This window comes from Canis lupus, chromosome 24 (genome assembly GCF_003254725.2).
Source record: "Canis lupus dingo isolate Sandy chromosome 24, ASM325472v2, whole genome shotgun sequence".
NCBI classification, from domain to species: domain Eukaryota; kingdom Metazoa; phylum Chordata; class Mammalia; order Carnivora; family Canidae; genus Canis; species Canis lupus.
In genome coordinates, this window is record NC_064266.1 from 3,107,893 (window position 1) to 3,121,480 (window position 13,588).

General features: G+C 47.9%; 1 protein-coding gene across 8 annotated transcripts in view; it reads left to right on the forward strand.

The window, feature by feature from the left end:
• The window catches only part of RALGAPA2 (Ral GTPase activating protein catalytic subunit alpha 2), a 328,009-nt gene extending 319,727 nt beyond the window's left edge, over window positions 1-8,282 (forward strand). For all 8 annotated transcript variants that reach the window (XR_003144828.3, XR_003144829.3, XR_003144827.3 and 5 more), the window contains 2 exons: window positions 1,831-1,870; window positions 4,960-8,282. Coding sequence is in view for 1 of the 8 variants with exons in the window: in XM_025469118.3 (XP_025324903.1) it covers window positions 1,831-1,835 (5 nt within the window). In the remaining 7 variants the exon portion in view is untranslated. The remainder of the gene's footprint in view (window positions 1-1,830; window positions 1,871-4,959) is intronic.
• The last annotated feature ends 5,306 nt before the right edge of the window (window positions 8,283-13,588 follow it).

The window sequence follows — 13,588 nt, forward strand, 5'->3', positions numbered from 1 at the left end:
ATGAAATAATTATGCTGTGTCTCTCCCCCACACCACTAAGCATCATGTGCCTCCTGTTCTCTCCCCCTGCCCCCATCTCCAAGCACCATGGTGCCTTCCAGCACTGCCCAGGCTAGTTGGTACCTCACCCCCAGGGATGTATCAGGAAGCTGACAGCCTACTCCTCTGTTCCAAGTGTGGGCCCCCACCCTTTGGTAGCACTGCCTGTGTGTCAAGGGCAAGTGACATTTGTGCCCCACGGAATAATTAAGGAAGCCCCCAACTGTCTCTGTCTTTGCATCTCCTTAACTCACCCATGGACTGGCAGTTACTGAGACGTTCTATTTGGTCCACCACACCACACCAGGCTGCATCTGGGGATGCACTAGGGAGAAGAGCAAACCAGTCCTCATCAGCAATTACAAACAAGTCCTCCATTGTTAGCTGCGCCATCTGCTTTCTTGGTACGTCCAGCATAACCAGGGCTGAAGGGGCTGCAGGGAGGAGGCCAAGGAGCCCCTTCATGAAGAGGCCCTTTGCTCACACTGGAGAGGGTAGGTAGTATGGTGCCCTGAAAATCCAGGCCTCCCCAACTCAAGGAAGACAGACCCCCAGAGAGACGTTGTACGTCTGCCATCTTCTATAAGAGGAAATGGGACGCCACAGCCCAGGGCATTGGGAGAAAACAAGAAATCTAGACCATCGTATTATCCGGGATCCATGAAAAACATTCTAGTCTGTTACCAACAGTCAACACAGTCACAAGCACTTCCTGTGGTGTAGAGCAGTATTGACGTACGGACATGGAGCAGGTAACAGTGGTTGAAAATCAAGGAAGACTGATTATCCGCAGTTACTTATCCTGAATTCCTAATACCAAATAATTCTGCAGAGGGGTGAATTTTCAGTAGATTGTAGAAGTGCACATTTCTTCCGAAGAGCCCAACTAAAGAACATGTCAGAGGGTCAGCAGACAGTCCAGGCTGACAACTGTGGCCGTGCAGACAACGGTCCGTGTCATTGATGAATGTCCTTTGTCCGGATGTGATGGTCTAGTGACACTGAGTCCAGGAGTGCGGCAGGGGTTGGCATGAGGAGCTACGCCTAATGCAGAATGAGGCTGGGAATTTGCCAAGGGGAACCCACCTAGGAGATAGGCTGTCCCTGGAGGGGCGAGGGGTCGAGAAAACCTGTCACAAAGTACGGACAACTCAGAGCCTCTCCCGAGGTCAGCATGACTGCTGAGGTCCTTCTGCTCTGTGAGCGAGGGTGAGCCTGCAGTCCGATTTCACCACGACAGGGTTTGCTTCTGGGCCGCCGTCTACACAGCGTGCTACGTGCTCCTTCCCTGGGGACTGTCACATCACAGGTGACACTAGTACTGAATTAACATGCTGTGTACAACTCAGAAATCTACAAAACGAAGAGGCACATAAACTTGCACGCTTAGAGCCTGTCCAGTATTTTTTTCAGGTCATCCATTGAATTCCAAATAGACCAAATCAGCAAATATGGGAGAACAGGAAGAGGGTGTGGTAGTCAGAGCCGCCCGTGCCTATAGAGCTCCCAACAGCATCTGCACAGCACATCCTAGGAACGCTGCCGTCCCTCTCATTTCACGTGTATAAATGTGATGGCGGCTAGAATTCTCTCCTGCCAAGTAGAATTTTATTAGTATTTTTTTTCCAAGTAGAATTTTAAGTGAATTTTCGGTTCGTAGTGATCTGCAAAGCCCTGACAACACCCAGGCAGCCCAGGGATAAATGTATTGTTAGCACTGTGTTCATTATCAGGTTCAGCTGTGGGTGTGCTGGGCTTGTAGTCATTTGATTTTATGCTCTTTCCTTTCAGATTAAAATATGAGAAGTCCTCATTGCAATGTTGGAGCAAGGTAAGACTGATGTTTTGGATTTGCCCAGCCACCCTGCTCTTGGGGAGCTGGATGTAAATTCCCTAACCAGCCTCCATCCATGGTTAACGCCGTGCTGCAGTGTCCCCTCGAGTTCCTGCTGCCTCCCACCTTCTCTCCCGAGGGACCCTGCCCACACTCCTGCCCCTGCATGTCTGTGCTGCCCGGGGAAACCCAGCATCGCCTTTCTTCTGCCCGTGCACTCCGGGTGGAATCTGACACCAACACCTGCCATCCCGGAAAATGTCTTTGTCGCCCGCCCTTTTGTGTGCAGGGCCATGGGGCGCCAGTGGACCCAGGGCCGCCCCCTTTTTTGTTGCCCAAGCCAGGAGGAGCAGGATCTTGAGATGGGCCGATAAGATGTGGCACGTGCTGGGCCGGCCTTTGACCGCTCGCCTTAATGGGGGCCTCCAAGGCCTCAGTTCAGGGAGGGCAGGTTTTCTGGGGGGCCGCTGAATGGAACAGCTGGGGTAGGAAGAGCAGACAAAAGCTGGGGGAGTGCAGAGGGTAAAGAACCCAGGGATGGGCTACAGTTTAGGACTCAGAGGGCAGGTGTGACCTCCGTGGGCCTCTCCTTTCTGCCCTGGCTCTGGGGTCCAGGCCTGTCCCTATGCCACCTTGTGGCCCAGTGTGGCCCAGGCCGCACTGACCCGTGGGCTCACAGGTGGAAGGGAGACCAGATGGCGATGATGTTAACAATAATAATACTGCAGGACACTAGTAAGCTGTCATTTATTAAGCATGTCACCAAGAGGAACATGTGGTGCAGAGCCAGTCAGTTTCCAGTCTCAGGAAACATGCAGGTGGAATGGTAGTATATAGACTTTTGGGTTCATCCCAAACATCACCCTCCTCCACCTGAAGGGCAGACGAGCAGCCACTGCCACAGCAAGCCGCCCCTCCAGCCCAGCTGCCCTTTCTTCTCCCTTGGCCACAGCTTTGGCCCCGTCCCAGAATGGTTCCAAACCGGTTCCACTTGCCAGGGTCCCCCAGAGGTACCATGCCCCATCAGCCCGGGTGCTCATGTTGGGGGAAGTAGGGCGAGGCTGTACAGTCCTCTCCAGAGCAGGGGGCCTCCTGTAGGAGTCTTGGTCTGTGGGGACCCCGTATCCATGTGTCCCCTCCTGCTACAGAGTGGGAAGTGGGGCTTGAAGTGGGAAGACCGGCTTCCAGCAGGAGGAAAAGGCTGAATGAGTGGAGTGACTGCCGACAGCTTGCCAGTGGAATGATCTTCGTGGCCCGCCGGTCCATGCCCCAGCTGCCACCTCCCCATCCATCACAGTGCAGCGGGCACAGCAGGAGCCATCCCAGGCTGGGGATGTGCCGCAGGAAGTGGGGGACTGGAGGAACACAGAGGATGCTGCTGTGCAGGCTCCAGCCAAGGGGGGGGCCTTCCCTGTGCCCCCAGCAGTTGAGGTGGCTGCTTCGAGGTGCATGGGGCCACTTGGCTGCAGAGTTTTGTGCAGCTCCCCAGAGTCCACCACCTGCCTGCCTTCCCACTGTCCTCCCTCCAGCTGCCTGCCATCCTGCCCTGCTGCTGGAATGCAGTGTGCACCCCTCCTCTCCCTCCTTGCCTTCCCTGGCTGGGGGGGTTCAGTGTTTCCTTTCTAATCTAGAATTACTCTTTCACTTATGTTCTGTCTTTGAACATCATTTTATCTCTTTCATTTGCCTGCTTTTTATTTTTTTCCTTCCTCTCTCCCAATCGATCTGATCACAATACTGAGTGGAGTGGTTCCTAGTGAGTAATGTGAAGTCTTAGACAATTTGAAGTGTAGGTATTTCAAAACAGAGTATTATCCAGGATTGAATTAGGCTTGTTCACCCCCACATCCAGCTCTGAGGGGGCAGAGGGTGGGTGACCTTTTGCCAATGCCGTCTCTGCCATGGAGAATGGTCTAGCTGTGCTGCCTTCGTCAAAAGCAGCCAGTTTTTAAAGATAAGACTAGCAGGAGAGAGCCTGGGACATTTCCTGTCTGGCCAGCCTATGGGGACCAGCAGGGCAAAGACGGTAGGGCTCCAGCAGCAGGTACCTGAGGGTGCTGAGACTGGGGACACGCTGGGGCAGGCTGTCTTCTCAGGTCCAAGCATGTTTGTGAGTATTGATTTCAGAGGTTCTTCCTAGAAACAATAAGGTAAGGTCAGAAAATGAGAAAAGATGTTGTCTGTGAGTAAGATGACTTACATAAATTAATTTCAAATGCCAATAATAATAAAAATGTCAAAAGCCTTGGAAGTGAAGTATGCTGGAAGGAAGATAGAAACCCTGTTTCTGAGGTTTGTTCAGAACCTGGAAGCTTGGGGTATAACACAGCCAGCTGAAAAATAGCTTATGGGGGAGGAGGGGTGATGAAACAAGCCTCTCCCTCGCAGCCTGGTCCCAGGGGAGAGTAGACTGTAGCAGCAACAGGGGCTGGGTATTGCAACAGGCATTCCTGGGTTCCTCTGAGCACCTCGCAGCAGCCCTGGGGAGGGGAGAAGTGCAGACGTGCACACTTTGGCTTTACTCCCTTTCCGTCCAGTGCTAAATAGCGCTCTGCTCATCTGCACTCATTCAGGCAAGCAATTTAGTTCTGACCCCTTTCTCAGATCCTTGGGGGAAATAATCGAGTTGTAACTCATCAGGTGAAATATCAATATGTAAATACGTGTAAATAATAACACCGACAGGGATCCCCAAAGCTGTCCATCAAGTTTTATTTGCTGCTTCCTTGACTCTGAGCCATGCTGTTGCTTCATTCCCTTTACTTGCTCCTCTCCCCTTTACTGCAATCAGATGTCTTTTCTCTTTATTCTTTTACTTGCGGATTGGATGGTAAGGCCAAGTGAATTTTGAAAAGATTCATAGTTTTATGCTGCAGGAAGGTCCAGAGCAAAGACCTGGAGGAAAGGCATTCACATGTTGATTCATTCAGCAAACCTCTCTGCACTGTGACAAGGGGAGGTCATCAAAGCCTTTCTGGGGATGTGGTTCCCATCTCCTGCATGCCACAAGTCCTTCTCGGATCTGTCCAAGAAGACCGATGTGTCCCCTCGTGCCGTGACTCGGCCTTTCTCTGCTTCCTCTGCAGGGCCTTGGCTGCCAGCCTGAGTGGCTACCTCACAGCGCCTCTTGGAAGGAGGAGATGAATGAGACTCCCCTCTGTTCCCACCCTCAACCCCCAAACACAGAGACTCCGGGAACATCCCTGCTCTGCTAGTGCCCTCAACATAGCTTCCCAGTAACGGATTTCTGAAGTTAAAGGTGAACTCCACCAGAATGTCTTGGGTTGGACTTTCTCTCCAGGCCACGTCATCTGACCCTAGAATCTCACACAACTTGGGCTTCCAAAGAGGAAGAGGGGAAAGTCACCAACAACCAGTGACAAACCCACTCTCATGTTGATGAGAGTGTTGATGTGGCTGCTTCAGGCAGGGATGGCAGAAGAAGATTCTGGGCTTTTGGGAGGGGATGGAGGGCAGCTGGTTTCTGTACCCCGCGTTGTTTATAAACCTAAGCAAGATTCACAGAAGAACCGACAAAAACAGTTGTTAAACTGAGGAATTTTCTCTGCATTGATTTCTTTAGTTCTTATGTTAGGATTTATGGTTTACTCAAAAATTTCATCATCATGGAAATTGGCTTTCCCTAGAGTTGTTTGCCCAGGAGAAGTTTTATCTGAGTTGCTGAGTGTTTTCCACCTGGTGCCTGATGCCCACTAACTGGGGAGAGGTTTTCCTGGCCATCCTGGAAGCCCTAGATGCCTCTGGAAACAGGGTCCTGTCCCCGTGAAAGTCAGGAAGCTTCCAGGGCCCAGCTTAGCACAGCGCCATGTCAACACGGGAGGTGCACACCAGCACAGGCCCTAGGCTGGGACAGGCACCCCCGTGGTGTCCATCTGCCTCCAGAAGCTTCTCCCTGCTCAGGGAGGGCCACGGCACAAATGGGGGATTTCTAATTATTTGGCTCCAAAGAAGATATGTTGAGCCTGTTTAAAAAAAAAAAGAAGAAGAAGAAGATATGAAAAGCCCTACCTTCCATCTGTGCTTGCCCAGCATCCTTGCTGTGGCTCTGAGGGTGTCAGCAACAGAAAAATCATTTAGGAAGACCTGTTTGGCCCTCTGTGTCTCACCTCAGCCTGCAGCCTGTCTCTGGAGTAAGCCCGTATTTCAGAGCATGGGGCAACCGCTAAGGACCCCAGAAACATCAGTCCATGCAAGGGTGCCTGCCCTCTACTGTCTGCCTCTCTGCTCTGTGCCCACTTGTGTGTTACCCCCAGGGGCTTTGGTCACCTCTGGTGAGTCTCCTGAGCCCCCTCAGCGCATCAGAGTGGCTGTTTTCACTGACCAGCCAGTTCTTTCCATCATCCATTGGGTTGGTTTGGCTGGTACCTAACACTTGCAGGAGAAATGAACAGATCCAGGAAGGAGCCAGGCCTGCTTCTGGGAACAAGTGAAGAAGGACTGAGAAATTCCTATTGCAAGGATACACCTAAGTTAGAATTTGTTTCTCAGCTTTATAGAGGACTGCAGGTAGGGCCAGAGGCCCAGGCTCACAGGCAGAGCAGCTTGGGAGCCACCCAAACCTCAGAGAAACAGAAGTAAGCCTTAGTCGCTTTGGGCTGTTCTGTAAAGGGGCCCAGTTGGTTTGCTCACTGGGGGCTTAATGGCACTAATGGGTGACTGAATGTCACAGCATGTTCTGTTGTGTCAGCAAATGCTGCAATTCTCATCTTCCCCACCCCTACCCCACCCGCCCATCCCCACCTTTTTAATAATTTGGACTTTCTGGTCAGCACGGTTTGCCTCCTATCGCTCATACTCCAGGCTGGTGTTCAAGCTGCTTCACGGCATATTTACAAAGTGCCCAGACCTCATTCCTGTGGGGAGGGCATCACAGGTGCCTGGGCCCCAGAGTCCCAGGTAGGCTCTGACAGCAGATAGCTTCAGAATATTTCATTTCCAGGCTCTAGAAATCCCTGATGCAGAATTCTTGGATTTAGATGAAGTGTCAAGACTTAGAAGTTGTACTGAACTCCCCTGGACTTAATTGTTGTGCTCCAGGATTCCATTTTATCTCCCAGACCCAGTCCTTCTAACCTGCAAGTGGGAAGTTCAGTTGTAGGCAGCAAATACCTAGACCCTCCTGTAACCCTACAGATTTTAACATCTCTAGGACCCCAGACTCCAGCCAGTGGTTTGGGTGCTGGAGCTGCTTCAAGTCCACTGTCAGCAGTAGCATTGGTTTGGAATAGGGGAGCAGGGAATCTAGCAACCAGGTTTGCTTACAATCACATGGACCTGAATCGTTCTTGTTATTTGGGGTGGAAAATTGAAATGATCAAGTTCTTTTTTTTCCACTTAGAAAAGCAAATATTGTGCTTTTGCAATAAATGCCTTTCCAGCAAAATTATGGAGGGTCACTTATCCAGTGGGGACCCATCTGAGTCACAGTGCTGACTTGTCATATTAGTAGGTCAGCCATCTGGACTCAAAAGTGGCCCTGATCAGCCCCCAAAATGGGTAGGACTCGCCAGCTCCCAGGCAGGGCCAGGCCAGCATCCCCACTTCTCTGCACACCCATTTCCATCCAAAGCAAAGTTGATGTTCCATAATTTCACTGAGAAGGTTTTTGTACTTTTAAAAAAACAAAATGATGACTTTTTTAAAATAGTAGAATCTGAAGTAGACAGTAGTGAGGAAATTTAGCTTGGATCAGTGACTGTCACAGTGTCTTCAAGCAGTCAAGGCTGCAGCCACTAAGAGCCACAGGGAGGAAGGAGATTTAAGCCTTGCCTTCACAAGAGGGGCTGACCAAACCCTCATCCTTACAAACAAGAGACCATGCAGATCCACAGACTGTGCAAATCACGTCTTCCTGACCTTCCTCCGGTGTGGCCACCTGCACTTCACTTCCTGTTGTGTTTGTATCATCTGGAGGCTTAAGGGATCCTTTAAAACTTCCTGTGACGTCTTATATGTAACCGTGTCATGACTATATCTACTGAGGGGAAATGTCCACACACAGAGGGAAGTGCAACATGAAACAACCACTGTTCTAGCTGCCCTCCGTATCTGTGTATGACATGCACAGTAAGTGAATGTTTTCTTATGGCTTCAGGTCTACAACATTTAGTACATGTAAATAAGGAAAAAGAATTGATACCTATGGTATATTAAGTTATAGTATGTCATATTTTTTTTTTGCTCTTATTTAATTTGCCTAATGCCTCACATCTGGGTTTAGGCCTCAGTGGGGTAAACCCCTCCATACAACCTACTTCTGCAGGTGTGTGTGCCACACCCGGAAAAGCACACAGCTACACTGCTGACTGCCGCTCGACTCTCCAGTTTACCCTCTTTTTCTCTTTCATTCTGATTTACTGTGATGACTTAATAAAGTAGAAAAACAGCACTTATGTTTCCTTTGTTTTCATGATAGTTTCTGGGAAAATAAAGTTTACCCTGGCATCTAACAAAAGATAGCTTGCTTTTTTATCAGAGTTGCTCAAAAGCATTTTTTTTAACCAAAGCCTAATTATGTATGCAAAATGGTAGCCAGTATGAATCCCGGGAAGTTTACAAATGTGTTGTTTATGTGAAACTGACCCCTCAGTGAAGCAGGAGTCCCTGGCCCTGATGAGCATGAGGCTGACTTGGAGGGTTTGTCTTCATGTATAAGTGGTACATAAAATGTAACACCCCCTTTGGCGTGGCCGAGGCTCCAACCATCCCCTTCCGACAGCCTGGCCAGGTGGTCTCAGAACCAGTGTCCTGAGCTACTCCCATGCTCTGGGCACCAGGGAACTTTGAATATATTGGACAGTTGAGCTGCCTACAGATCACCCATTGCTCCAGTTAGCAAATAGTTGTTGAGTACTTATTACTTAGAAGACCTATCAGTGACCTCAGAAAGGGTCCAGGAGCCAAGAAGAGCCTGAATTGATGTGGCTTTTTTAAGCTTTGGGCTGGAAGCAAGTGCTTTTACCATTTGGTTCCTCATAGAATGCAGCTTGATGCATTTTTAAAGCTTTGTTTCCTAGAAGCAGTGGTTCCCAGCCTTGTCATGTGTCACAATCATTCAGGAAGCTTTGTAGGTGCTTCCATCCCCCACCTAGATTCTGATCCACCACATGTGGATAGAACCTCAGCATCTAATTTTTAAAGTCTCCCATGGCCCCTTGAGGATCCCAACCTGCAGATAGATTTGGATTGAGACACTTGAACCAAACCCACTGTGATGCTTTGGGCAGCCCTTACTCCCCATCCCACACATGTGCCCTGGAGTGCAGGGAACTAGAGCTAAGATGCCCTTAGGAACTGCTTCGTGTAGTGTCCTGTCCTTTCTAATGATTCCGCTTTGGAGATGGCCCCAGGTTAATTTATGGATTCTTTTCAGATCTGGAAATAGTTATTTAAATTTCACAGGGTGTTGTTAAGTCTCATAAAGTAGTTTATTGTCTTATTTATAACAAAAATATAGGGAGGGGTTGGGGAGGGTGTTCCAGTCATCATGCTTCCAGTCATTTTCAAAAAATTCTCGTCAAATCGTAAGCCAAATCATGCAAGACCTTCAGAATTCCAAAAAGAATCAAACTTTCTATGGTTCCAAAAGGAACGTTGCTACAAGTAATGCTCTCCAACCTGTCTTGCCTTTAGCCAGGTGCCAGAGTGTAAAGAAAAAATATCCTTAAGGTACACCCTGGCCATAGGAAAATGCTCTGTTACTGGAAAAATGCCAGAGTTTTTTACGTTTGCTGCAGTACAGAGCACCTCTCAGCAGTAAGACTCAGACATTAATATTTGTTCACATTTGAGCTAGTGTTATTGTCCTCTGTGTGTGTGTGTGTGTGTGTGTGTGTGTGTGTATACTAAATTGAGGCCCCTTTGACTTATTAACCAGTTTATGTCAAGGGGAACTATTATCCTTTGTTCTTCCTTCTGTAAATAGAAATGGTTTTAATTGCATTTCATTTTTTAAATCAAAAAGATAAGGTTGTGGAGATAGAACACACCATCAACTTTATCCCTGTGCAGCTGGTCTGCCCAGGACTATTGGCCCAAAGATGATGCCCTGGGGTTCTCACAGCTGAGAGTGGAGCTCCAGACAGGAGCTAGGTTTCCTGGATCACACCTCTGATCAGCAGCAATCACAGTTCTTCATTAGTGTGTCGACTGTTAGTAGTTTCCATGATTCTTCTGGCCACTGTGAAAGTTTCACTGAGGCCAAGTCAGAGGCCCCCTGACCTTTCTCTCACTTGGAGCAGGCACAACAGAGACGAAGGGTTCCCAGCACTGGGGAGTTGTTTTACTGGGATACTCTTCCAAAGAGCAAAGAAGATGATGCTCTTACTGACCTTTCTCTATTACTCTGGAAACCTCTGGATAATACATCTCTGGAAAGAAAAATGGCTCATATCTTCAGATCTGAAAAACGGACTATGGCGAAAGAACAGATCATACGTGGTGGTACGTGCCACACTCCAGAGGTTCTCCCTGCACTCTGTACACACAGATCCACAGAGCGATTGCCGTAGTTGGGCCACAATATTTTGTTCGTGTTTCCTGAGACAAGTTTTATGTTTCAGGAGTTTAAGTAGAGACACAACAGTGTCCTGTGCCCCAAAGACTGCCCCTGAGTGAAACAAAAGGAGACTTGCTCCTGAAACTGAGGTCAGAGTCTCTGCCCACTGCCTACAGCAGCTTAAACCACCTCTTCACCCCCAAACAACGTAACAAACCCAGCTGACAGCCCCAAGAACCAGGGGCATTTTAAACAAGAGTAACATTCTCTCCTAAATATGCTTTTAAATGTGCCCCTAAAAGCAGACGACAGCAACCAAAACAGCAAGAACTCTGAAATGATTTTTGGGGTACTTTCTTTATTGGGATACTCTTTCTGGGTAATAGAAAAGAATTTTCTAGAATTGGAGATTGCTTCTTTTTTATTGTTGTCATTTGAAATTAAAGGTACGATGAATACTCAAGTCTTTACTATCCTAAATTAAATTGGATAAGATGAAGGAGGTGAGATTTTATAACAAGCTCTCATGTTAAGAAATATGTGTCTGAAAAAAAAAGAAAAAAAAAAAAAAGAAATATGTGTCTGGAAGATTCTGCCCCTTACAGAACAAAGAGAAATCAGGGAGGCCCAGTCAGCATCCTCCCTTTTGTCCCATGTCTGGCAAGAAAAACACTAACTAGACTTTTTTTTTTTTTACATTCACACCAAGATATTCCTGCCTCAGATATTAGAGGACATTGTGTCTGTAATCAAAAATTCTATTTAAAACATTATTTTGGGAAAGAAAGAATAAATGAGTAAATTCTCTCTGGGACAAGGGTTCCCTTCCCCCAGGTGTCCACGTGTAATTTTTAATCTCCCACTTGTATGTACCACCTGTCCCTCCAGCAAAATGTTTGTTGAGTTTGACAGAGAATATTTTACATAAAGAGGTCACATTTGTCAGCCTCCACCTTGACGTGGGGTCCTGGGGGTCTGAAAATTGGAGTGTGCCTCTCACCGAGGGTGTGAAGTGGGAAGGGGCTTGCTATTATAGCTCCTGAAAGGATCTTTTTGACTTCAGAAAATAGCCTGGTGAAGAAAAGCTTTTTTTTCCCATGAATACTCAGGGACTGCATTATGCTCCTGAGACGGTGGAGGTGAGTACTTTTGATCAATATTCCCTGAGAAATGGCCGCTGGGCTAAGTGCAGGCAGAGGGCCTCAATAACAGATCTCCCTCCCGCCAAGTCTGCAGAGCATTTGCTGCAAATCTGCCGTGAACGGTCTGAACCAGCCAGGGCGGCACATTAATGGCATCATCTTCTCCTCCCTTTAAAACATGTCACCCCATTTTGTCTTCCATGTTGATGGCTGATTATGAGCACTAGAAACAGCTATTTCTATGGCCTACCTTCAGGGAAATCTTGGCACCTTCATTCTAAGGCACCAGGAAAAGTGGCCCCCTGGAACTGTTTCATCCTGAAGAAGAGGGCAGAATGCCAGTGAGAAAACACAGGTCAGGAAGATTTATTCACTAATCACCACTGAGATGTTAATAGAACAGCCAAAGTATAGATTTGTACTTTACACCATGTATTCTGTATTTTTCCTTCTAAAACTGATGATCTATCCTCATTCTAACCCCCTCCATCCAATGGATAAGCAGATTCTGTCCAGGTGAATGTAAACACAAAGATACAGGGCTTTCTTTTTTGCAGAAGTAGCATCATACACTACACATCATTATAACTTCTTTTTTAAACTTTGCAATGTGTTATGGGCACCTGTTCTCCTAATTTATCCTTTTTAATAGCTGCATATTGTTCCTCAGAATAGATGGACCTTTGCTAACCCATCTGTGGGCATTCAGGTGGTTTCCAATGTTTGTTTAGAACAAATGTCCCCATAGCAAACACCATCATACCTATAGCCTGACATACCACTGCTTTTAATTCTAAAAGATACATTCCCAAAACTGAAATTACTGAGTCAGAAGTTTGTGTCATTTTAGCCTTGAGAGGCTCTATGATCATTTTAGAATTCTGTAAAGCCAATTTTGGAGTTGCATTTAAAAAAACGAAGCTAGGATTCACATCTTACCATGTTTGGGAATTCATTAAATTACCCATCAGCTTAAGAAAAGAAAAATATTTGTTAAGAGGGGCACCCAGATGGAAGGTAGAATTTCAGCCACACTAAGATGAGGCATTTGCTGGTGGGAGACAGTGAGGCTGCCTCCTCAGCTGGCCCAACCCACGTGTTCCATGTGTTTCCATGATAGCATTCAGAAGAATTCCCTGATTTTGAAGACATTTCTTAAAAATAAAATAAAATAAAATAAAATAAATGCATCAAAATACACTCTAAGTTCACCTTTCATTGTAGATGGAGAGGAACAAAGGCTCAGGAGGCAGGAGGGGTGGCTTCAAATCCCAGCCACACACTTGCAGTGTGGCCTGGAGCCCTGAGTGCTAACCATCCTGACTCTGGCCTGTGGATTAGGGTCAAAATACTGACTGTGGTGGCCAGCCTCAAAGGTGGCCCTTCTGACCAAGACCCCCTGGCATCCACAGCCTTGTGCAGTCCCAGCCACTCTGACTCAGGGATGATCTATGGGGGCAGGAAGTTACAGCTGAACTGATGGGGTGTGTCTCCTGATAGTAGGCCACAAAGGTAATGCAGCTCCCACCCCGGCCTTTTGAATTGCTTGCTCTGGAAAAAGTCAGGCACTGGGCAGTGAGGACACTCAAGCAGTGCTGTGGAGCTGACAGCCGTGGGAGGGAGCCGTTCTGGACATGCATCCTCCAGCCCCAGTCAAGCCTTTGTTGGACTGCAGGTCCAGCTAACAGGTCACCAGCCCCTCAGGAGGGAGCCCAAGCCAGAGCCACCAGCCGGCTGCTTCAGAATTCCTAACCCACAGAAAGCAAGTAATTTGGTAAATGACTACTGCCATTGTAAGCCACCCAGTTTGGGGGTGATTTGCCACTACATGGTTGTGATGATTGACCCAATGGCCATCTGAAGATGAAGTGAGGACAACATTGCAAGAGGCACACACAGCCACAGCACGTTCTAATGGCACTTTCAGTGGAGCAGTGATGAAGATGAGTGTAGACCCTAGTCCTTTGGACCCTGACCACGTCACTTTATAGAAAGAGTCGCAGAGGCCTGCGACCCGGTCTCCTCACACCTTAGATGAAGAGCCTTATGATGTAG